At 45.0% G+C, this 26,762-nt stretch overlaps 1 protein-coding gene across 3 annotated transcripts in view; it reads left to right on the top strand.

Annotated features, from left to right (window-relative positions):
- The window catches only part of LOC144786032 (lysosomal alpha-glucosidase-like), an 828,834-nt gene that overhangs the window by 120,281 nt on the left and 681,791 nt on the right, over positions 1-26,762 (top strand). For all 3 annotated transcript variants that reach the window (XM_078664954.1, XM_078664952.1, XM_078664953.1), the window contains exon 4: positions 6,384-6,549. In XM_078664954.1, the coding sequence (XP_078521080.1) occupies positions 6,384-6,549 (166 nt within the window). The remainder of the gene's footprint in view (positions 1-6,383; positions 6,550-26,762) is intronic.

Here is a 26,762-nt window from a genome sequence, read left to right as displayed (position 1 = left end):
ATAGTATGGGGACCGACTGGCCCTGTGACACTAGGCGCATCATCATGCAGAGCCTGCAAACCTCAAATTTAGCTGAAAAAAACCCACACTTTCTCACGTTTCTTTGTGGGAAAGTTGTGGGATCACCCGGCTGACACAAATTTCCTACCACACAGCGTACCCCCAGGTCTTCCGATAAAAATGTTGACTCACTTGTGTGGGTGGGCCAAGGTCCTGCTACTGGGAAGGGCCCAAAACATAGGGATTAAGGGAATAGCACAGTGAACTCTAAGCGCTATCTTTTAAAAAAATATATGTTTTTAGGCAATTCTGCATTGGAGGACCATACAAATGAGGCATAATTTTTATTGGGAGACCAAGAGGAATGCTGTGTGGTTAGACATTTGTGCTGGTACGGTGATCCCACAGAGAAATGTGAGGAAAATGTGTTTGTTTTTCCGGCTAGATTTGAGGTTTGCTGGGATTCTGGGTAGGAAAATATTGGGGGGCCAATGCCATACCACCCTGGACTCCGCCAGGTGTCTAGTTTTCAGAAATGTCTGGGTTTGGTAGGTTTCCCTAGATGGCCGCTGGGGGGCAAAAATCCAGGGGACCCTCCTTTCAAAGCAAGTTTGTTTTGTGGTAGGTAATTTTGATGTCCCCACAATACGTTTTGGGCCCTTGCCTGTCACGGGTACTGGGCCCACCCACACAAGTGAGATACCATTTTTATTGGGAGACCTGGGGGAACGCTGGGTGGTAGGAAAATTGTGATTTTTCCAATACCAGATGTTTATGACGCAGTAATGCAAGGAAAATGTGAGACTAGTCACATTTTTAGATTTGCATTTCATTGGGAGTAAGAAAAGTTGTTGGGATCCAATAGAGGCACACCACCCAGTACGCCACATTTTTTTAAAGTTTACAAAAATATCCAAAGATGGTAGATTTTCCCTAGAGACAAACTACACTTTGGCACATAAAGACAGACAAGTCATATTACTGCCTATCCATCTGTTCCTCAAGTACACACTCATATTGGTTGGATTTGGCTCGAGGGTGACTGAAGGTGCAGTGCGTGACATTTTATCACCCAGATATTTCACAAAAATGAAATGCACTGTTAATAATTCAAAGGTTATAAACCTGAACCAGTGACTCGCAGATCGTGAGCTGTAAAGCCACGGCAAGGCACCAACCTCTTTACAGGCCATTCTCACACCTTTCATACATGACGCACACACATGGGCCCAGCACATTACACCATTCATATCAACGGACTGCGCCATTCAAGGGCCCATCATTTTCTTATGCGCACATGACTGACACAGCAATCACACCGGCTGGCGGTTGACGTAGTGTGTGCAGGGGCGTTTGGCTAGCAGTGTGTGTAACGACCAGCAGCACGTCACTTCTACCACACCGCCAGCCAAACGCTAGGAATCTCACATCTGAGGACCTGTCATGGCATTGTCTACCAGTGTCGCTAAGTAGACTGTGTACAGAAGCTCACTTTGATGTTGCATGCACCAAATTGCTACTAAGCCAAAGACTCAGGCAACCGTATCAGGCGGTCATCACCTACACTCTTTCTTCTGTGCTGCCTGACTAATTCAAACATTGTCAAATTCAGATCTTGCCACTGAAGACCATGAATGTTTATATTCTTCACCAGTCGAGACACTACATTTTTCGATGAGCATTTATTGGAATCTGGTGGGGAGGTATGTGGATATCTATTAATATTTCACCTTTGCAAGACCCAGTTCCTGCCGTGTAACAACCCTGTTGTTTGACCCAGATCCTCTCGATTACTACTGGGATCAAGTTAGTCAGGAGAATTGTTGTTCCTCTAGAGTTTGACTTGATATCTGCACAAGCTATGAAATTATATGGCCCTCTACCCAACACTCAGTAGCTTGCACCCTTTTGAATACTTGATGGACTGTACATTTGTTGGTCTTACTTGTAACACAATTCATGTTCTATGACGTTATTTTCAGTCCACTACATGGACTATGTATCTTCTCCGTTTGGATGCGTTTCTAATAATACTCTGCTTATTGTGAGCATGTTCCATGTCCTTGCTATTATAGTTATGTTCTAAAAAGTTGTTTTATTATTTGAAATGGTTAGGAACAACAGCCCCATTCCTCTCCAGATCCCTCTGTACAAGAAGCTGTGCATTACCTACCACTCCAATTCACAGTGAACATGTGTTGGAAACTGGCTCTATATATACTAAAGCAATAGGAAGTATAGTGTGTATAGAGTCCAGGTGACCCCAGAGGTAGGAAGAGGTTAAAGTTGGATAGAACCTTACTCTCTATTTGTGGTAGAGTGGTCGGGCAGTAAGGCAGTATCAGAGGACAGTGTTAAGCATTTGATGTACCCACTCAGTCGGCAAATGAATTCACACACTCAAGAACTGAACTCTAGGCCAATTGTTTTTGTGTACAAAATATACTGTTTTATTTTTAGAACCAAGCAAGCCTGGCACAGGTAAGCATTAAATACTTTGCAGTAATAAGTTGCTGAATGTAGAACAGTTTGAAAATGCAATAGGAATTGTACTTTGTTTGATTTACAGGGGATGCAGTAGGTTGCAATACTTGGCAAGTACAGTACATTGAAATGAATAGGCATAGGTAAGTTACTTTTTACATTACTTTTCTAACTCAGTGCTGGATACCTAGATTCAGCACTGGGACATTTCCTGCAAACAGGTAAGTAAATACGTTTTGGTTATTCGTCCGATTTTTAAAGAATATGTTTAGATTTCGAAACTCCACACTACAGCTTTTTGGAAGAAAATTGTCAATGTTATCCTATGGAGGGAAAACAGGTTATCGGTTCACAGGTAAGTTATCGACTGTGGGAGTTAAGCTTCTGGGGTTAGACTCGGGGGTCCCCCAGGGTCAGTGATGCACTCTTGTTTCACCCTCAACGTCAGGGGGGCCTTCTGGATTTAGGCTGCAGGCATCGGCTGGAGGCTTGAGGCAGGTCCGGGTTCGCCGGATTTTGGGTCAGGATCGCCGGGGTGACGACCTTGTGGTGTTTTACCACTCGAGCTCGGGCCGGGTTCAGCGGTGCAGATTTGGCTGGATTCGCGGTTTCCGGCTGCTGCCAGAGGTTGCAGTTTAATAAATCCGGTTTTCACAGGAGAAGCAGTCTTTGGAAGTGAAGGCAGGCAGGTCCTCAGGGTGTTTTGAGGTTACTGGCTGCAGGACACACCGAGGTTCGCAGAAGCAGGTTCGAGGGGAGACAGGCCTGTACGGCTGGGGCCAAGTCAGTGGGTGTCGTCCTCTTGTTTGCTCTGCACGGCTCTTCGATCCTTCTTATCTTCTTTCTTGTCATTTCTGAATCTGAGGAAGCAAGGTTCAGGGTACCCCCTAAATACTATATTTAGGGGCGTTACAGGTAGGTAAAGGGCAAGGACCAATGGGTCCCTTCCCTGGGGTGGGTACACCCACAATCATGCCACCCTCCTGGAGGGGGGCAGGAGCCTGCCCTGGTTGGTTGGGTCTCACCCCCATCCTCAAGATGGTGGGGACTCAGAGTTGTGCTTCACCTCACCTCCCCCACCTGAGGGGTGGAGTTGGCAATGGTGGGCACACCTCTTTTCCTCACTTGTTTTCCCGCAGGTTCTCCCGCCCAAAGTAGGGGGTAGAACCAGTGGGGACCAGTTGCTGAAAGCAGCAAATGGTCTGGGGAGGCTCACAAAGGCGGCATGCCTTTGAAGCTTCCTCTTCGTGAACCCTTCGCTTCCTGGGGGAGGAGGCTTGGCACCTCGTCCCAGGATGTGCATTGTTTCAGGTCCCCGAGAGCAGCAGGCTCTCGACCCAAGGGTCCAGAAACATTTGTGGTGGCAGCCTAAGTAGCCACTCAGTCGAAATGGTCGAGTTTAAGGGGGGGCATCTCTAAGATGCCCTCTGTTGTGCATTTTACATTAAATCCCACAGTGGCATCTGTGTGGGTTTAATGTGCTGAGAAGTTTGATGCCAAACTTCCCAGTTTTCAGTGGAGCCATTATGGTGTTGTGGAGTTTGTAATGACAAACTCCCTGCACCATATACTCTTAATGGCAGCACTGCACTTACAATGCCCAAGAATGGACTTGAAGTACTCTGGTTAAACCCAAACCGTAAAGGTGGGAGTCATCGGAAGTGAATACGAAGACTCCAGTGTACAAGAAGAGAATAATAGGAGATTGAACTACAGCAAAGAAGATAATATTACACCGTGGTCTATGCCCTGATGATAATCCCCTAAGGCAGAGGGGGATTGGAAACGTGTAGGCACGCCAATATTTTGCCTGCGAGGGATCTACATTGAGGCTCTAGAGAGGGTGCCACTACATGAAATATACCCCGCAGTATACCTGTTATAAGCGCCCATTGAACTGTACAATAATAATTGCTATAGCGCTTACAGGCATTGTTTGAATCATCGACTCGTGTAATTGTTTGATTTTAATTCATTGTTGTCATTTTTAAGTTTTGAATTGTCTATTTTGTTATGTGTTTACCAACATTTATTCATGAGGAATGTATAAATGAATGAAATGTGTATTCTTTCTATGCTACAAAAAATAATGAAAGGATGTTTCAAATTAAGTTGAATCAATAAAACTGTGAAAGTAAAGTGCAATGACTTGTCGCGTTGTATTTTGAAATCTGCAGAAGTAATTAGCAGTACTTAAACTGGTGGCCAGGTAACCTTTTTTGAAAAAAAAAAAACAAGAATGGACTTGGGAACTGTAGGGGGGTACAGGGCTCATGCATCTGGACCCTCACCACTGGCACAGTGCACCCTGCCAGGGCAGTGGTTTTGTGGGCATGGCACACAGGGATGTGTGCCATGTCGACTCTTCACTTTGTTCTGCACCAAGACACGCACCCTACAAAGGCAGTGTGTGAGTGTCAGGGTACAGGATCTCTAAGGGTGGCACAATAATTGCTGCAGTCCTTAGAGGCCTTCTCTGGTCACACTGCCCTGGGTACCTGTGGTATCATTTACCAGGGGATGACATGTGGCCAGAGATGCCTATTGAGTTTAGGCTTCAATGCAATTTTAGGGAAGGAACATAGGCCCTGGGTACCTGATTAGCAGGAGACCAGGGCACACCAAATCAAAGAACAGCAACAATTCAGCAAAAAGTGGGGGCATACCATGCAGAAAGAGGGCACTTTCACACAACCTGTCACATTGAGTCCCCTGAACTTAATTTGAAATTGAAATGTTCAATTGGAACCTGCCATATTTCTTTGTTGGCTCTGTTTCCCACATCCATACACCGTGGGAGTAATGATGACATTTTTGCGTCCATCGGGCTACACCCGCCTTATCTGAAAAAATAAAAATAAATATATATGTTTATAATACCCAGAGAAGTCGGCCAGTCCACAACAAACAGTCAAAACAGAGATGTTTACAGTGATTATTAATACTTTATCTCGTTATGTAGATAATCTTGTCCTAAGTCAACAGCGTGTTTGTTAATGCATATTATGGCAAAAAACAAAAAGTATAATAAGCAGCAGAAGAATTAAAGAAGTAGTGAAAGCGAACACCTTACAGGGACACAAGCTACTGGGTATATATTGGTCCTATATTTTGACCAACTGTATTCTTCATCATATATGTTCATGAAAGAGGAAAGGAGTAAATTGTCACTAGCCTGTTGCACCTAAATGTTGCTGTTCTTGCCCTGAACGCAACCTTCTAGTACTGTCCCTGCCTATCCATTGCTGAGTGGACATGGCACCAAGTAGGCAGTGGATCCTACGAATACATCACATAGGTGCCTTAATTAAGAAATGTCAGACAATTAACCCACAGCTTTATTACAGGGTTGTCTGCATTATATGAATTATGTTCCTCATTCAATTGTTATATTAACAATGTCACCATGTTTGCAGTTTATTTTACTGATTCATTAGAATGGTATATATCTGGTTGCCCGTTGAGGAGTTAGTGAAAATTCTCAAACCAAAGTAACTACAAGTTAAATAGAAAAGCTCATGTTGTGTCCTCTGTGTGCTATCTCACACCACCTCAGTTGACGTCCTCGCGTATGGGCTCCAATTAATAAAGCCCTTATGTCTGAACCCCCAACCCCAAAGCCTGGGCATTGGTATAGCCCTGGGCTGCATGCAATGCCACAGCCCCTTCTCTCCCACCTAGCGCACGTCAGGAGGAAGCAGTTTATTGACATACCTTTAAAAAAGCATGGTTTTCTCTAAATATTACCCTATAATGTATTGATTGCAAGTGTGTAGTTAATCTTCATGCATTCTGCCCTAAAGCATGTCATGTTTACTCTTTAGTTAGATTCAGATTTATTTTTTATATTTTGCTCTGTCATCTGTATTTTATATTAACATTCAATTTTTCCTGCCCAGGCTTAATACAACGGTTGCTCCCCTGATGTTTGCTGATCAGTTTCTGCAGATCTCCACTTCCCTTCCTTCATTGTTCCTCTATGGTGTGGGAGAGCATCGTGCCAGCTTTCTACACCGCTTCAACTGGAACACCTTGACTCTGTGGGCACGAGATTTAGCACCAACGGTAGCTATTCACAACTTACTATGGAAAAACAATGATGACATGCCATAATTTATTTAGTTATATTTTGAAAGATTATATGTTAAATATGCTCCAATTAGTGAGGTCTTCATTACTGTTTATTAGCACTGACTATCCCACGTGCAGGATCCCTGAACACCTTTCAAACTGAGTCAAAAAGCTCCCACAATAGAGCAGAAGACTCCTATGCCTATGATGGATGACATTTGCTTTACATTTTTTAATCCAAATGTTGCGAATACGCCTGAAAAATGTTTGTAACATGTGTGGCTGTAGATACACATTCTCTCCCTACTCCTACTATCTAGTTTAGAGCCCGGACATTTGCAACCTGTTCTGTTTCAAGACATTTTGAGTCACAAGACGTGCTGCAACTCTTCCCTTAGTCAGCAGTGCACCAGGACAACAACTTCACCCCAGATTATTTTCTTCTGCAATCTGGTTTGGACGGTTTAGTGCCGGCTGTGGCACTAACATGTTTTCTGATTGATTCTTTGGTTTCAGACTTTGTTTCCCATCTCAGCGACTTTGAGAACAGTTGTTGCTTGTACTGCGCCTGATCAGAAATTCTTCAGTGATGCCCAAGCGCCTTATTTTGAGACATTACATCAATGACTTCTTAACCCTCTGAAATAGGCCACCCTCCGAACTTACCTCAACGCTTTCAGGTCACGTTCCAGAGAATGCGCAGGTATTATGGAAAAAGCACCTTAGCAATTTTGCCAAAAGTGCAATATCAGGTAGCCCTAGTCAGACCACAAAAAAAGAGTGCAACATCAGTCTCTCGCTGGAACACAACAAGGACATCTTTGATGACTTTTGAGACATTTGCTGATGAAGAAGGACATGAAAAGGGTGAAATACCCCAGGATCAAGAAACTAACACAGAAAGCGAAAGGACTGTTATGTGACACCTTTATCTGCTCCCCATCGCCTCTTGTGGCTAGCTAGCCGTCGGATGATACAGGGGGATTACATGCTGTATTAGAAAGAGCTGCTAAGAGGTTTGGTTTACCAGTCTTGGTTCAGCAAACAGACTGTTTCTTGTATGACTTTAAGGAGTCAACCAGAAAATCAGTGAGATCCATACCAATCGTCAAGTATATTTGGGCTGAGTGCCTTAAGATCATAAAGAATCCTGCTACAGCGGCAGGAGTAATACCCAGACTTGATAAGAAATGCAAGTCACCAGACAGTTAGTCAGCCTTTTTGATTGGTCACCCGAAACCAGACTCTGGTTACGCAAGCAGCACAAAGATCACCTTGTTCAGCTCCTCCTGACTGGGAAGGCAAGAAATTAGATAACATAGGAAAGTGCTTCTTTGCATTGCGGTTATTACCATAAGGGTGTCCAATGCTTTGGCTATACTGGGGAGGTATTACTGTCCAATGTGGTCAGACTTAACACAACTCATATTCTCTGCCTGAGGAAAAGAAACGAGTTTAGAGCTATCCTTCAGGAAGGAGAAAGAATGTCCTCAGAAATCATAGATACTGTAGTAGATGTAGCTTTCACTGGTTTTAGACAAATGCATGGCGCTGCAGTATTGAGAAGGCAGGGTTGGTTGAAGGCAACTGCTTTCAGACCTGAAGTGCAATCAGAGATTTTATGCATGCCTTACAATGGAGAGGCCCTTTTTTGGGAAACACATTGATGACGCATTACAATCCATAAAGGGTGACACGGTAACAGCAAGGTCGCTTGGAGAGCCTCAACAGAAAATATTTCAATCATTTCAAGGCGGTAGAGGCAGAGGACAATATTCCTGTAAGGAGTATATCAGCCTTATAGATATCAGCCATATCACCACCAACAACGGGGATACCGTCAGCAGTTCTCTTCAGAAATTTCGACCTTCGCTGGCAACAACTTTCTCCAGGCAGAAGAGTGGCTGCGGCAGGGAAAGGACAGGAGTCCTCTAGGAGACTGTGGCAATTCAATGACACCTGTCGCCTCTCTCGATCTAGCTCCCTTGAACCTAAGGCACACGCACCAATTATTAAAACAATCGGAAGTCCATCTCTTCCAACAGATGGGTCTTGGACATTATTCTGCACAGACACACTCAAGAATGTATTCATAAACCTCTTGCATTCCACCCAGCAAGAGGTTGCAAGCTGTCCTCAAAACTCTCTTTCAAACTACTCCAACGGATACAGGTGACCACCGCTAGGGGAGACACTGCTGCACAATCGATGCAAAGTGTAGAATCTGCAGCTCGTATGCCTCGAATGGAAAATGCTACTTACCACTATGCATCTGTTCTTGGCATGTAGAGCTGCAGATTTCTACACGCCCTCCATTCTCCCCGGGACCTGTATCTGTTCCAGTTTTTATCTTAATTAGATATACACACACATGGACATCCCTTATTTCTTTCTACTAACTCCAATCATTTCCCATCATGGCAAAAAACAATCTAAGGATGGAGCCGATGCCCATGCGCACTATCGTCCAAGGGAGGAGTCACCTATCTCATGACTACAAAGACTTCTTCCAAGACGACAACAACATGCAATCATCCGAGCCCAGCACGGTGGCGATCTAATGCAAAGTGTAGAAAGCTGCAGCTCTACATGCCAAGAACAGATGCATACTGGTAAGTAGCATTTTCCTTCCTGCTGAAGAAGAATGGAAAATGGGGGGGTGTATGACGGAGGGCTGGCAGTTCTGAATGTCAAATTATACTACTGGTCAACACAATTACAGGTGGTTAATGATTGGGTGTATGCCGACAGGAACAAACCAGCCTACAGGGTGGACAGAATGGTTATGCCATTTGGCACTTGTGAAACTCTCCTGTATGCCCAAAGACCCCAGAAGGTGTGGCCAGACCATACAAGGGTAGTTGTCCTCTGCTGGCAGGAGGCAAATTGGCTCCTGGGCTGGGCTGGCAAGCTCACCGGGAAAGCTCCACTTTGGCAAGGAGACCTGTTGAGGGAAGTTGCAACGCTATCAGGGTTTAAGGGCTGGCAGCAAATGGGCATTGACTCTCTGGGGGACATCTAGAAGGGAGACGCCATCCGCCCTTTCGAGTACCTCCAGAACGAGTACAGTTTACATATCTGGCATAGATATCAGTATGTGGGCCTCCAACATTTGCTCCGCTCTCACATACCTAGTGGCACAGTAGTCCCAGAATATTCCCCGATGGAAGATCGTTTGTTACTAGACCCAATCGAGGAGAAACCTACATCCACCATCTACTGGAAATTAATAAACAATATACCAGATCCCTTGGTCAGTCTTAGAGCGGCCTGGGTTCAACACCTTGGATGCCTCGATGAGGAGGATTGGCAGGATGCGCTCCAGGGGCCCAGGGAAATAGCTATTCGATCTAGGTTTCAGCTCATACAATTCAAAGCCCTCCATCGCACATACTATCCTCGCACCCACCTTTATGCATGGGGAAGGTGTCTGTCGGCGCTCTGTGTGCGGGGCTGTCAACAAGAGGGCTCCTTCTTTCATATAATTTGGGAGTGCCCGGTGATCAGTGCATTCTGGGTGACAGTTACGGCCACTATGTCCAGGGTTGCGGGAGTGCCAATCCCGATGGACCCGAAGTGGCTCCTCCTGCTGATCAAGGGGGACAGCGACTGGTCGAGGTATGTTTGGATATGGTTAGCCCTGGCGGCGGGGGTAGTGAAACAGAATATTGCTAGGGCATGGGGGGTGCGGGCACCCCCTTTATGGGAAGATTGGCAGCGGGACCTAGACTGTTGTCAAAGAGCAGAAGAAACGGTATATAAAAGCAGGGGGTGCACAAAACAAATGGAAGAAATTATGGGCGCCATGGCGCACATACAGAGATGCAGATGCCCTTGTGGAGGAATCGTTAAATCGTATTGATGAAAGACATTTGTGATTCCCTGATGTGTAACTCCTGAATGATGTCTGTATTGTTCCCCAACGTGCTATTTGTACACCGCATTGTATCGTATGGTCTTATGAGCGTTGTTAAAAAAAAAAAGATTAAAAAAAAAAGAATGGAAAATGGAGACATGTTGGAGCTGAGACAGCTCAACAAGTACCTAAAAAAACAGTCATTCTGAATGATTACGCTACTACATATCACTCAGTTCATAAACTCAGGAGATCACATGACTTCATTGGATCTTGTGAATGCCTATTTCCACTTCCCGATACGTGTAAAACACAAGCGGTATCTCCGATTCAAGGAGGCCGGATGTCGCTGCCAATTCAAAGTCCTTCCATTTGGTTTAAACTCTGCCCCAAGAATATTCACCAAGTGCACGGCACCAGATTACCCGTGACAAAATGGCCATCAAGTATTTCCTTACCTAGATGATTGGATAATAAAAACAAACATGCACCGGACTGAGGTGAGTTCTACAAAGGCATGCCTTAAGCTTTACAAAAACCTTGGTCTCAAAATAAACAAAGAGAAATCGTGTTATTATCAAACACAAGAATCACATTTCTGGGGCCGTTCTGGACACAACGATTTGCAAGGCGTATCCTACAAAAGAAATGGCATTAGCATATACCCTATCAAGAAACAATTCTGCATCAGTCGGGCAATACAAATCATTTCTAGGACTGGTATCTTCATGCATTCCTTGGATCCCAAACTGTCGCTTGTACATGAAGCCGCTGCAGGAACAGGTGGACAAATTTAGACAGAAGACAAGGGTTAATTCGTCTGTGTTATCCGTATAACCGAGGAAATGGTAAAGGCAATGAATTGGTGGGAGACGGAGGACAACATTTAAGCGGTGTCAACTTTTCTCACCTAATCACCAAATTATGTCATTACAACAGATGCTTTCATGGTAGGTTGCAGAGCACATCTCCAAGACTTTGAAATGAGCGGCAGGTGGCTAGACGATGAAAAGAGAAAACACATACATTTCCTAGAACAACAGTAAGTGGTGGCCTTGGGGCTTCAGGCTTTCTTGCCAAGACTAAAGAAGTCATTGATCTTGTTTTAAACGGACAACACAAACACAGTGTTTTAGCTAATGAAGCAAGCTGGATCAAGTATACACCTACTGTCCAGGCACAGGGCATGTGGAGCTGGTATCTCCAACACAAGGTCTCCAAGAGAGCTCAGCATGTACAAGCCCAGGAAAACCAGTAGGCGTACCAATTATGCAGGTCTCTGAAAGATTCTCATGCATGGGAACTGTCAGAATATCAGATCAACAGAATGTTCAAGAAATGGGCAACACCGTCTCTAGACCTGTTTGCTACCCTGATGAAAATACCAATATTATGCAAGGAGATCCCTGCACAAGGGATCATGGGGGAATGCACCCCAAATATTATGGAGAGATATGTTTGTGTATGCCTTTTCTCCCATACCCCTAATTCCAAAAACTCTGAACAAGATGAAGAGAGCTGTGCCGGATTATGCTGATACCTCCGGTGTGGCCAAGGCAATTCTCTTCCAGGGGATACTCATTAATAGTCATAAGCACTGAATTATCTCCGCCCATGAGCGGGAACCCGGAACACATAACAATATACATATATATGTGTAAATATATCAAAAAGTACATAGTACTAAACTAATTATACACATATACATGTATAATAACCATAATATGCAGCCTAACATATATACATAGGCTAATAAAGCCAAACTTACACACGTTCTGAAGCATGAACATATGCTGTATATAAATGCAATAAACAGGCATGAGCCTAAAATGCATTTCATAACCATGAAAACCTTTTATTTTCATCAAAGAACCTGTTGTAAACAGTTATTAGCCTAAAAGGCTGCATATGAAAAAATATCTGTGTACAGAAAATCAGACTGGCACCCTGCCTTTAAGGCCCCAGAGAATCTGCACACTTTGCCTTTAAGGCCTCCAGGAGAACTCTGTTCCCATCATGCACCACAGGTGACAGTTAGGTCAGTTTTTTTTCCGGCTTGTTCTGTGAGGAACCTGGAACTTGAGCTCTGCTCTTTTTGGCAGTTTTTCTGTCAGAAGTTGGTTTTTTCTTGTCTTTTTGACAATATACTACTCTGGTGGTGATTTAATATCCTTTTCTGACTAAACTGTTGGTGATTTTTTAGTCAGAAGGCCACCTTTATTTTACAAATGTCCTTCCTGTGGGAAGAAGATGTCAAAAACTGACCCACACTCTGTTTGTGTGGTTTGTCTTCCAGCTTCTAATAAGGTGGAAGATTGTTATCACTGCCTCAACCTTTCTAGTAGGACTTTAAGAGAAAGGGAGAAAATGAGGTTGCTGGGCCTTCTGGAGAGAGAAAGCCGTGGTGAGAAGGGCTCTAAGAGCGTGTTATCATCTGCTAAGCCATCTTCTCAACAAAAACGTCGAAGAACAGCTACTCCTGAAGGTAGAACTAAAAAACATCGACTCCAGGGAGCGTCGCCGTCAAAAAAGGTGCGCTCGACGTCGAGATCCAGATCGCCGTCAGCGTTGTTGGCGTCGAAGAGGGCTCCATCGACGTCGAGGACTTCGCCGGTGAGGCAAGGTTCAGCGTCTCGACAGTCGCCGCCGAAATCTTTTTCGACGTCGAGACATGTGGTGTCGATTGCAGTAAGGATGACGTCGGGGGCGCAAGGTTCGACGTCGAAGGATCGTAAGAGATCGACGTTGAGGGAAGAGAAGCGTTCGACGTCGAAGGATCGAGTGTCGACGTCGAAGGATCGAGTGTCGACGTCGAAGGATCCAGTGTCGACGTCGTAGGATCCAGTGTCGACGTCGAAGGATCCAGTGTCGACGTCGTAGGATCCAGTGTCGACGTCGTAGCTTAAGTCGTCGTCGAGGAAAAGGTCGACATCGAGAGGAAGATCGGCGTCGAAGAATTAGACTTCGAGACCTAAAAAGAGAAGGTCGAGGTCTCCATCTTGACGTATGTCGACGTCGAAACATGCTTCGGGCTCGAAGCATGGAGTGTCAGAGTCTAGGCCTCCCCCACCTGATGAAAGGTCGGTTTCGAGACTATCCAGACCAGCCTCTCGGACCTCACTTAGGTCTTTGTCGAGGTCAGAAATAAGTCCACAACCTTTAGTGGCGTCTTCACCGCGGGGTCAGAAAGACGGCAGGTCTGTGGTGGGTCAAGAGACAGTGCATCAGGACTCCTCTGTGGTGGCGCACTCTGGCTCAACCTCAGGGCAGGTGTCACATGACAGACAATGGGTGCCCAGCCAACGGACTCCATCTGGCTCATCGAACTCCGAGCACAGTGTAGTCTCCAGAGCCTCCAAGTCTTCAGCAAATATTGTGCAGGTTTCAACTGAAGCTTCACCTGTGCGTGTAGAGCGGCCTCTTAACATGTCACCGAGGTATTGGAAGATGCGTCCAGATGCTGGACTGATGGGGATGAGGGCTCCGGTCCCTAAGTCGGAGCTGCATAGAAGATCACGCTCGAAATCCCGAGTGAGAGAGCGTTTGAGGGAGCGTAGGAGGCAGCGATCGGCAACTCCTCAGAGATGGCGTAGAACCCCTTCACCATCTTCTACGTCATCTGCGTCCTCTTCAAGGTCGTCATATAGAGACTATTCTCCCACTATATCATCTACTCCACCTTCCAGAGTGTCTCCCGTAAATGATTTGAGCACATTTAATGATGTACTATGTCGTGGGGCGAATAAGTTCAACATCAAGATGGCAGTTCCCCAAGTGACATCGTCAGTCATCTTTGAAACCCTACACCACAAGACGTCTGGCAGACCTCTTCTGCCGTTAGTGCCCGGTTTGATAGAACCAGCAATGAGAACATTCTTGACTCCGGCCACGGTGGGTTCAGGTCCTACTAGGATTGCAAAAAAGTACAAAGCTCCAGAAGAAGATCCAATATTTTTGCGCTCTGACCCACCTCCAGACTCTCCTATTGTGGCGGCAGTCAGAAAAGCGCATTCTGCAGCATCTACCTCTTCTGCTCCACCTGAAAAGGATAGCAAGAGTATGGATTCCTTGGGGCGAAGAATGGCTAACACCTCTGGGTCGGTCATGAGAGTGGCCAGTGCTGCAGCCTTACTGGGCCGCTATGATCATCTGCTATGGGACTCGGTGGCTCGTTTTGCGGATAAACTCCCTAAGGAAGATCAAAAGGATTTCCTGGAGATTGTGGAAGAAGGCGAACTGGTGGCTAACCAGAGCATTAGTGCGGCTGCTGATTCGGCGGATCTGGCAGCGCATGGCTATGCGCACGGTATTTGTGCTAGGCGTTCAGCTTGGCTACGCCTTACTGGGCTAAAGCCTGAGACCCAGAGGAAAATAGTGAATTTACCGTTCAATGGTCCGACTCTGTTTGGATCTCATGCTGACGATAAGATGTCCAAGATGAAAGTGGAGTTGGACACTCTTAAGGCCGTAGGTCTAGAAAAGAAGAAAGAATTTAAACGTCGGGGTAATTTTCGTCCCTATGACAAGAGATCTTTCCAGCAGAGGAGCCAACAGACGAATTGGTCCTCGCAAACCCAAGGCCAGAATCAACAGAGGTCGCAATTCCAACAGCGGCGACCTGGGCGAGGCAGAGGCAATGGAAATAGGCAGCAGTCATCCGCTACCAAACAGCCTCAAAAACAATGAACGGAGGCTTCCTCCACAACCGTGTGCCACTCCGGTTGGAGGAAGTATTGTGTGTTTTCTGGACGAGTGGAAACAGATCACAAAGGACAGATGGGTGCTGGGTATCATTCAGAACGGGTACCTTTTGAGATTCAAGAAGCCACCCCCTGTCATGCGTCCTCTAAAGATGTTACAGTGGAATGTAAAGCGTTTACAACAGGAAGCGAACATCCTTCTGAAGAAGGCCATAGAACTGGTACCATCTCAGCAGAGATGTCAAGGCCTATACTCTCGATTTTTTTTCTCGTAAAGAAAAAAGATCCAGCTACGGAGTTCAGACCCATTCTGGATTTGAGACGGTTGAACAAATTCATTCGAAAGGAGAGGTTTCGAATGCTGGCTCTTCATCAGATCTTCCCCCAGTTACATCAGGGGGATTGGATGTGCTCCATCGATCTGAAGGATGCTTATTTTCATATTCCGGTATCCAGAAAACATCGCAAGTTTCTGAGGTTTCAAGTAGCTGCTCATCACTATCAGTACGCAGTACTCCCATTCGGCCTGAGATCAGCTCCCAGAACATTTTCCAAATGTATGGCGGTAGTTGCGGCTTGTCTTCGAAAGAGACGGATTTTCATATATCCGTACTTCGACGACTGGCTTCTGAAGAGTTCATCCCCATCTCTACTGGAAGAACATCTATCGATATGCCTCCAACTCATGTGCAAGTTGGGTCTTCAAGTCAATTACAAGAAGTCCATAATGAACCCCACCCAGAAGATCCACTACCTGGGTGCTCAACTGGACACGGAAAAAGAAAACGTGTGTCCTTCGGAGGAGAGGTGGTTATCCATCAAGGCGAAGTGTATTCTTCTCCTTCAGTCTGCACGTCTGACAGTTCGGCAAGTGTCCTCTCTTCTGGAGTCCATGGCATCGTGCATCTTCATCATTCCAAACGCACGTTTGCATATGCGTCCTCTACAACAGTGTCTGGAAGATCAGTGGAAGCAGAGGACGGGATGCTGGGAGGATCGAATTAATCTCCAACAGTCTGCAAGAGATTCCATCCGGTGGTGGATGAAGAAGACACACTTGATGAAGGGAGTTCCTTTTCATCAGGACCCACCAACGCAGACTCTGATCACAGACGCCTCTCTCCAAGGTTGGGGGGTGCATATGGGCCCTCTGCAGGTACAAGGGCTATGGTCAGACTTCGAGAAAGGATATCATATCAATCTACTCGAACTCAGAGCGGTCCATCTTGCTCTCAAGTCCCTGGCACCATCTCTACAGACTCGGTCCCTCCTGGTTCAAACAGACAATACAACTACAATGTATTACTTAAACAAGCAGGGGGGCTCCAGGACTCTGTCCATAGAAGCCCAGACCATCTGGCATTTGTTGCTAGCACGAGACCTGTCAATAACAGCGGTTCACCTGCCAGGGAGTCGCAACTCACAGGCGGTTGACCTCAGCAGAGACTTCGTCGAAGCGCACGACTGGGTTCTAAACGAGGACGTCGCGCACGGCATTTTCCAGGCTTGGGGAACACCAGACATCGATCTGTTCGCAGACGCGGCAAACACAAAATGCCCCGTCTTCGCGTCCAGTTTCTCCCAGAAAGGGTCTCAAGGGAATGCCCTTTTGATAGACTGGTGTCAAAACTTGCTGTACGCCTTTCCACCGACACCGTTGATACCAGCAGTGATCAACCGGATGTACAAGACCGACTCCAGAATGATACTGATTTGCCCAGAGTGGCCACGCCAGTGGTGGTTCCCAGATCTCCTCCAGTTGTCAGAAGTGCCACACAGGAGATTGCCTTGTCGCCCGGATCTTCTGTCCAAACAGGAGGGGCGAGTGTTTCATCACAATCTGCCTTCTCTACGCTTGGCAGCATGGCTCCTGAAGTCATCCAGTACGGGCACTTACAGCTGAATCCGGAGTGTATGAACATCCTTAAGGAGGCAAAGCGACCTTCTACAAGACAATCCTACGGATTTAAGTGGAAACATTTTTACCTTTAATGTCAGAGTAAGGGTCTTGACCAATGTTCCCTCTAATTTTTTTCCTCTGTGTGCGGCAGTGTAGGGTCTATGTGCGCTGCAGCCATGGCAATGTGCGCCAGGAACCAGACCGTGCGTGTGTGCAGCGCCAAATATCCCTCCAAACTTTTGCTTAAAAATCTGAAAAGATGGTGCATTTCCACACATACAGTGTCACGTTAAACTATACTGTGTTGTGTGGTTAGGTTTGCCGTAATTTTTAGCTGACAAAATAGCAAATACAAGTTAAAAGCACTTTAAAATTATTTTAAAGTTGTGTGAACTAATTACATCGGTGGTACTCATAGTACGGCCTGCGGGCCGCCAGCGGCCTAGCAGGCCTTCATTGGCGGCGCATGCACCTTGCCTTGTCGTTTCTAGGCAAAGTGGAGATGCACGGGCTGTAAGAAGGTGTGAAAAAAACAACAAAGCCTCATTAACCAGTAAATGGAAGCCCTGTGAAGTACTCGGGTACAGCTGTGTGCGCGCACAGGAAGCTCTCTCAGCCCGGGCTGCCACAAACAAATGGGTAAGTGGGGGGAGGCTGGGGCTTAAGCCCTTTGAGCCCAATGGGCATTGCACGCCTGGATGTAAGCACATTCAGAATTTGGACAGATAGGGACAGAGACAGACAGATAGAGACAGAGGTAGAGAGAGAGAGAGAGAGGAAGGTAGAGGGAGGGAGGGAAGTGGAGGGAGGGAGGTAGAAGGGAGTAGAAGGTGGGAGAGAGGGAGGTAAGGGAGTGGGGGTAGATGGAGAGGGAGAAAGAGGTAGAGGGAGGTAGAGAGAGAGGGAGAGGGAGGGGCAGAGGGAGGGAGCGGGAGGTAGCGGTTGAGGGAGTTAGAGAGGGAGGGACGGAGAGGGAGGGACAGAGAGGGAGAGGGCAGAACAGTGAGGGAAAGGGAGGGACAGAGGTAGATAGAGGGAGGGAGAAGGAGATGGAGGGAGAGGTACAGTATTTGCTACTTCTGTGGACATTGTGGACAATGTGCAGCCTTTAATTTTAAACTTTTGTGCATTCTAGGAGCAAATTTGAATGTTTTCAGGTATGTTTTTGTCCTACCCTAACAAGGGTGTAAATGTTGATTTAGGTATTTCACTGGTAGTAAGGTCAAAATGTCATGTCTTAATTTCGGAGGTCGGTTGTGGGGTAGAACATTAGCATCAAACAGCCCGAGCATTGTTCATAATAAAATCAGTGTTGAGGCAATGCTATCGTTTTTAAGAGCACAATGAGACTGTTTTTATTAACCATATTTTGCTTAGTAGTATAGAGTATAGCCCTCATATGCTAGAGTCTGCATCAGGGCCATCGGATACTTTTTAGGTCAACACTATACTTCCTAGATTACATTCCACATCACTATAAACCACTTCATAACACACCATAACACTCAACTCCGCGCCACTCCATAACAATGCACTCTACTCCACGTTAGAAGGCTTCACTCCACGTCACTTTGCACCAGTAATTTTTAGCCATACTGGATAGCAGCCACACTGCTGTAAAACATGGCTAAGACATATTGGCAAAGCTGTAGGCGAGATCTATTGGCTATGCCAGTGCTTGTTGTTTATAGTTAAGCATACATTATAGGATCTCCTTCATATTTTGTCACTTTTGATGTCAATACCAGCTGGGTAACAGGAGTTTTAAATTGATCACTGCACAAATGGACCATCTCAGTCTCAGACTTATCTTTTTCCGCACAGTAACTACAAGTTAAAGGCATTCAATGCTCTATTCTTTCAATCTCCATTCTTTTTCGTTAGTATACTGCTCATTTTCTTGGTGTTGTCTGGTACGTTGTTTTCAGATTCCTGGGTATGTTGTGGTAAATAAATAATTTCTGAATGGCCGTCAAGACGATGTGGTTCATTAAAAAAACGATGTCATTCAGTGCCAATAGGATCTCGTTTTTTACCATTAAACGTTTAATTAAAAAGTTTTGCTTTCAACTTAAGTTCAGTTCAAGATCTAAAGAAATCTGGCCTTGGTTTAAGTTTCATCTGCTTCCCAAGTCGAATTGAAAAGTGTCTCATCACTTCACTTTTACAGTGTTTCATTTTCATCTTGTGTCAACAGAAGCAGTATTGGTCCAGACGATTTTGACTCCCACGTTTTTTCTGTTTTTGACATTGCCAGTTTATAGTTTTTTCGAGAAAGTCAGAATTGTTTTTTGAACAGATACTAACCTATGGCTCCTCTTCCTAATACTCATCAGAATGGGAAAATTGTTCCATTGCGTTAATTTGCTGCAATTGACATGTAAACCTGTCTTGTCACTACAGAAAACCGAAATCTTTGGACTGCAGTCTTCATATTTTGTGCCACTTTGAACTATCTGCACTACAGTTTGGTTTAAACAGAGTGCAGTTGTAACAAATAATATTTTCATGATCATGAGGGAGGCACTGATTGCTGACATCATGCAAGCCTAACTTAGGTAACATCATTTACACAGTAGGCAGACAGAAAATGAAACATCCTGAAAAGACAGACACTAAACATAACCCTGTTTTCTCGAAGCAGGTTGGAAAAAAGTGTCTTCATGTCAGTTTTCAGTGTTTTTAGATCCTCTGCACTTTTTTTCTCATGTTCTATTTTCTTCTTTCAAGGGTAGCTATAAACTCTTTCTGGGACTGACAGAGGACAATTATTTCTGTTTGTGATTTGGATAGTGCTTCTGAATAGTATGGAGGGAAATATAAACTGAAGCTAATGGGCACTAAGTAGGGAACCCGGGCCTTATGGGCAACCTTTTTATTAAATATACAGACTGCACCTATGGCCAATGCAAAATTATACTTTTTTTGAATGCTTTTTCCTCACCAACCCACCAGCTGGTGGAACGATGCATAGCATGTGAATCCTGAGTAGAATCACACTGCAAAGTATTCTCAGCCTCAGCCACCAAGCACCCTTTTTGTTAGTCCAAGAATCTTTCCATCAACAGCATAAAGTTAATGTCAGCAATTTTATTTTCCATGTCATGCTTCATCTTATCTTCATCACTCAATGATGCTACAGTCCTGCTCTTCCCACCGTCTAACCATGCCCCCAAATCCGTTTTGTTCATCTTTTTTTTCCCTGTTCATCAAATTACTTCAGTACACCATGTACTTGTTAATCAGACCTTTTTTTTTTATATTACGGGCTTATATAATTTACTTCACTCCCTAGTCTGACAGTTACTGTAGGCTAACCCTGATCCAGATTTTATAATTTTTTGACTTAAAGCCAATTGCTGTTGACTGACAGTTGCCCTTAAACTGAACAGGAACAGGGTTACGATTAAAATATTAGTGCAGCAATATCTACTGGGGGGGGGGGCATACTCAAACTGCTCCTTCTGTGGACATTGTGGAAAATGTGCAGCCTTTAATTTTAAACTTTTGTGTGTTCTAGGAGCGAAGTTGAATGTTTTCAGATAGGAAACAATGACTTGTCTTGTGGCATTTTAAATACACGTTCTTCCAAAGCTATTGCAGCGTTTTTAAATAAAGTTGCTTGTACTTGCCTCTCCCCCTTCTTTCTTCCCTCTATGTTCGTAGCTCCTTTCTCTCTTTCTCCTTTCATTCTACTTGATCAGTGATCACCCATTACCGACCTCACCTCGCTCCTTGCAATCTTATTCTCTGTCACCTATTCCTGAATGAAGAGGCTCAGAGGTCAGGGCAGGGCAGAGGCCCGGCTGGGGCCGCTCGTGCACACTGCACTGCTTAAATGTAATGAGAGAGAGGCTCGGCTGTGTGTGTCGGGAAAAGGCAGGCTGAATGTGATTGGTTGCGGATTTCGATTATGCAGATTTTTAAAGCAGTGAGTTACCCAGGATCTACTGAGAATGCTTTATTTCAAAGAATGCGTCTGCCTGTACATCTTTAAATAGTTATTTTGTGGTGTTATACATCCCAATGTTTTTGTTAGAGTTGGCGATGTTGAAACTTTTCTTACTGTATGTAAGAACGGTTTTTACTTTTTCTGTCCGTGTGAGCTGCAGTCGTGTGGTTCAACACCATACTATCAGAGAGTGTTTTCATAGTGGTAAACTAAGGAAATGAGCTTCTATAGTTTGTGGCCTTCGCAAAGGAAGAGTTTTAACTTCCGAGCGTGAAACGATCGAATGCCGCGTGTATGACACTCTGCATTACATTTCTAACAGTGACCAGCTGCTGGTGTGGATTGCAAATAGCACAAGGACTAGTACATATCCCTCAGATGTGCACTCTAAGAACTGTCAGTCTCCCGCAAAGAAATGGCATTTTTTCGCGCCGCTTGCATTTTAAAGTAGCGACGGTGTTGCAGGGAGTGCGGTAAATACAGTTCACTGCGCGCTTAGGGTGACCTCTATGCGCGCGCGCTCACCTGCGCAGCTTATTGAGAACAGTGGTCTTGACCCTATTCAAGGTCAAGAACAGGTGATCTTACCTTATCTACTTTACCTTGCTGAATCTGGTTTGCAGTTTAGTTCCATCAAAGTCCATCTTGCTGCAATAACTGCTTATAGAAAATCGCCAAGACAGATATCTTTCTTTCGGATGCCGATGGTGAAGGATTTTCTAGAAGGTTTAAGGAAGGTGTATCCTCCAGTCAGGTCTCCTTCTCCACCTTGGGAGCTTAATGTGGTTTTGACCAAGTTAATGGGTCCCCCCTTTGAACCCATACATAAAGCGTCCTTACAACACTTATCTTGGAAAGTAGCGTTCCTGGTGGCCATCACTTCTGCTCGTAGGGTGAGCGAAATCCAGGCTCTGTGTTGCAATGAACCGTCCACTATTTTTCATGGAAACAGAGTGGTGCTCGGAACTCATCCTGCTTTCCTGCCCAAGGTGGTGTCGGATTTTCATATTAATCAAACCATAACATTGCCTACTTTCTTCCCAAACCCTTCGAGTCCGGCTGTACGGGCTCTACATTCATTAGATCTGAAAAGGGTTTTGAAATTTTACTTAGATAAAACAAAGTTTTTGAGGCACACGGACCGTCTATTTGTGAACTATGGTCCTACAAATACTGGTTTGGCAGCGTCCAAGAGATCCATTTCTAGATGGATAGTGTCATGTATCCTACTGGCTTATCAGCTAGCCCACAAGTCTTTATCAGGTAGACCTAGGGCGCATTCTACGAGGGGGAAAGCTTCTACCACTGCTCTCCTTAGGAATGTGGCTATGTCTGAGATATGTAAAGCAGCTACTTGGCGTTCGGTGCATACGTTTACACGCCATTACTGTATAGATTCTGATGCGCAGGTTGATGCACAAGTGGGACAAGCATCCCTTAGAAATTTGTTTGCTAATTCTAGCTAAACACTATGGTTTAAAAGTGTGGCTATGCATTTATCTGTTCGGCCGCTTCTAGTGGGTATGAGCTTGCTACTCTATTCAGTGCTTATGACTATGAGTATCCCCTGGAAGAGAAGGATTAGTTACTTACCTGTAATCCTAGTTCTCTTCCAGGGGTATACTCATTAAAGTCATAAGCACCCTCCCGCCTCCCCGGGCGAGCAGTAGCATTGAGGTTTTTTCAATATGTATTATGAAGTTTTTAAGTGCAGATTCCTGCTAAAATGTACTGTTCCGTACAAAAGAACTGACCTAACTGTCACCTGTGGTGCATGATGGGAACAGAGTTCTCCTGGAGGCCTTAAAGGCAAAGTGTGCAGATTCTCTGGGCCTTAAAGGCAGGGTGCCAGTCTGATTTTCTGTACGCAGATATTTTTTCATATGCAGCCTTTTAGGCTAATAACTGTTTACAACAGGTTCTTTGATGAAAATAAAAGGTTTTCATGGTTATGAAATGCATTTTAGGCTCATGCCGGTTTATTGCATTTATATACAGCATATTTTCATGCTTCAGAACGTGTGTAAGTTTGGCTTTATTAGCCTATGTATATATGGTAGGCTGCATATTATGGTTATTATACATGTATATGTGTATAATTAGTTTAGTACTATGTACTTTTTGATATATTTACACATATATATGTATATTGTTATGTGTTCCAGGTTCCCGCTCATGGGCGGAGATAATTCAGTGCTTATGACTTTAATGAGTATACCCCTGGAAAAGAACTAGGATTACAGGTAAGTAACTAATCCTTTTGGTACATGTGGCTCATACTAATGTCTGAACAGTGTTGCATTCCATAAGTCCTGGAGTTCTCTCCAGAAACAATGGGCAAGTGATGCACCTCAACCCAAAATGACTCAATTTAGCAGCCGGGATCCTAACTACAATGAGTTTTACCAGGTGAACATTCCTCAACAATGCACAGACATACTGGCACAAGACAGAGCAGTGTCCACTAAAAAATCTTACAAAGCAAAATGGGTAAGACGTTGCAATTGGTATTCCTTTAACGAGCGTCGCCATTTCTGTTCGACACCTGCTATGCTTAACTCAATCTGGATTGTCTCATACCTCGGGGTCCATTTGGCATCAATTTTAAGATTTATGCAATCCAGAACCCAAAAGGTATCTATGGTCAGACAGACTGATAAATGAATTTTTTAAGCACTTTTTAGGGCTTATCCTCCAATTAGGAATCCACCAATTCCTGGGCAGCTGAACACCATTTTAGCTCAACTGATGAGGCCTTTCGATTCTATACATAAGGCAGACATCAAACATATTACATGGAGAACAGCTCTTCTCATTGTCGTTAAATCTGTGAAATACAAGCTCTTACAGTTTGGAGGACATACTCTCAATTCAAGGAGCGCAGACCTATCCTACTTACTAATCCTTGCCTACAGATTTTTACCTCAATGAACCTATTGTTTTAAAGTCAATTTGTCAAAACCCCTCAAATGAAGCATAATGGGCACTTCATACTTTAGATGTTAAGAGGTGCTTCACATTTTATATAGAAAGAACAAAAACTTTCAAAAGATCCGATCAGCTCCTGGTCACCTTTGCACCTCTAAGAGAGTCAGGCAATTTAAAGAGGTGATATAGAGGGATGGGTGTCTGCGGCCATAGCTTTCTGTTGCGAAAAATACAGGACCTAATCAAACACCTCTTAGAGGCACACAGGAAGAAAGGAGAAGAGCTAGTGGAGAAGGGCACGATCATATCTGATGCAAACATTACATGTGCCCTGGATACTGCACACACTGACTCCAGATGAATTAACAGAAGCATCCTCCTATGCCACCATGCCTGACTCCTGATTTCAGGTTTCCGGCATAGATGCAGGTGCACCTTTGTAACATGCTCTTAGATGGGGAGCATCTCTTTAGCCCTCAGGTTGATGACATGCTAGAGAAAACATAAAATACCTAAATCTTGCCAAATCCATGGTTGCCTTTCAGTCCTCCACACAAAGGTGGAGGAGTGTGGCTCAATGGTTAGAGCGGCAGACCCTGATGCAGAGTTCTGGCCAGGGACCAGGGTTCGATTCCCGCCTCGGCGGGGTCTCGGGCTCAATTTCCTCGGACCTGTTAATTCTCGCCTCGGTGCCTATTCTAATCACGGGCCCCACGCTGCAACTCTGGGCAATAGCTTGCTTAGCCTCCACACCGGCCCCAACAGCGCTAAGGTTGCCTGGCTTCACCCTGGGGGTGCCCAGGAGTGGACACTTCACAGGGAAAGCCAGGAGGGGTTCCACAGCGGTATGAGTATCAGCACCAGGAAGCCAAATAGGCGACACTGCAAGGTGACCGTCTGGTGACAGTGCGCTCTATAAATACCATGATATTTACATTTACAAAGGCCCACCTTTCACAAACCCCATCCCAGAGGCAGATCCAAGGCACCAGCATCCACTCACAGGCAGGGCTACCAGCAGCATTTCTTTTGGGGGCATGCATCCTTTCAAAGCATTCTCATGGAGTGGCTGTAGAGTTAATGGCAGAGCAAAGGGCTGAGGTGGCTCCAGCTGGGGCGCTACAGCCTCAAACAAGGTACTCCCCTTTCCACTCCCCCGACCACAAAACACCTGTCAGGGAATGACTGAGGTTTTTTGTCATATCTCCAGTGAAAGAAAATAACCTCAGACAGATCGGTGCTCTCAGTAGTATGGTAGGAGTAATGCCTAGAGTTTCACACAAAACTACCCCTCCAAACAGTTCCCCTCGACACCATGTTCTCAGACCAGATAATCGGCTGCTCAAGTGAGAGGTGCAGGAATGCCTAAGCAAAGGAGTTATTGAGCTGGTGCTGTCACACCAATGTAGCAAAGGAGTGTACCCCCTCTGATTCTTACTACTCAAGAAGGACCGCTCCCTGCCAAGAACAGATTCAAACAGTGGTGTCTTCACTCCACAAGTAAGGATTCCCCACCCATGCCAGAAAGTCTGATCTCCAGCCCCAACAAATCTAACCCTTCCTTGGGTCCACACTGTCTACTGGAAAGCATACCCCAACCAAGAGAGTGCATCCAAAAAGCTACTGCCTCTCTTTCAAGTAAGATGGTGTGTACTGTAAAAAAAGGTTTTTGGAGATAAAGGCTTCTTACGGTGTCGTAGTGCGACATGCCAGGCTGCACATGCCCCCACATTTAGAGTGGTTCGTGAGGCAATGGCCACACGTGTAGGGTCAATGGAAAGATCTAATGTTGGTAAAGGCCAGGTTTCCATGCACTCTGATATAGTGGAACAGCAACAGTTTGTTGCTCAGCTTGCCATTCCTCAACCCTCTTCTGCAAGTAACGTGCACTTCATCAGGTGGACATTAACACAGCACCTCACTAATGGGCTGAGGGGTGCACCTCCATCCTGTGGCTGTTGAGGACACCTGGACCCCACAATACCAGGGCCGTCACATTGAATATCAGGAGCTTTTGGACATCTACTTCACCCTAATCTCTTTACTTGCATTCTTCTGCGGCAAAACAGTCCTAATAAAGATAGACAGCATGTTATGCACGGAGGGCTGGACTAAAAATGCGAGTACATTTGTTGTGTCCATCACATTGTGTACAAATCCTGTTTATGAACTGGGACTTGCAGACTTTGAAAATTGCTGTCACACACTGGTGTAAATGCCTTCACAAATGTGCGGCCACAGCCACATATTTGCCCTGTCTCTGCTTCTAACAGTCTCCCAACCAGGAGCTCCAAGAATGAATTCGACTTTTAAATCATGTTGGCATTTGGGTGTATGCTTCATTCACCAATGCTGGGCAGCATATACTGTTGATGACTACACAGTATTTGTGTGCTCTCTCTAGATACGCAAGTCCAGGTTTACCAAACCTTCTTCCTCTTTACGATGATCTTCCTCCTACCATGTTTTGCAATTGGTTTATCATAAAGATTGCTGTTCTTCCCTTTCACAATTCAAACCTGGCCTTTTCTACTAATGTGATGTTGGAATTTAACATTACCAGTGTTTATTATCTTTTCAAATCTAAATCATCTCAATTCATTTACACTTTTGTATAGGGATTGGTAGAAAAATACCCACTTATGTTATGACTTTTTGATTTCTCCTAAAAAGAGACACAAAACATTGATTATAATACAGTATGGTATCTGAGCTATAACAATATTCAGTTTAAGAGTTCATGTTTTAAGTTGTATACCTTTGTATATCCTATATTCCCCAAATGCTGCTTGACTCATTTGGCGAGGATCCTAACTTGGAACTAGTGAGGAAGCAGCTGTTGTCCAACAACATTGTACATATGCCACTGCT

The sequence above is a fragment of the Lissotriton helveticus genome, chromosome 10 (assembly GCF_964261635.1).
Source record: "Lissotriton helveticus chromosome 10, aLisHel1.1, whole genome shotgun sequence".
Taxonomy (NCBI): Eukaryota; Metazoa; Chordata; class Amphibia; order Caudata; family Salamandridae; genus Lissotriton; species Lissotriton helveticus.
The sequence above is the reverse complement of the archived record's forward strand: the minus strand, read 5'-3'. Positions and strand labels throughout refer to the sequence as shown.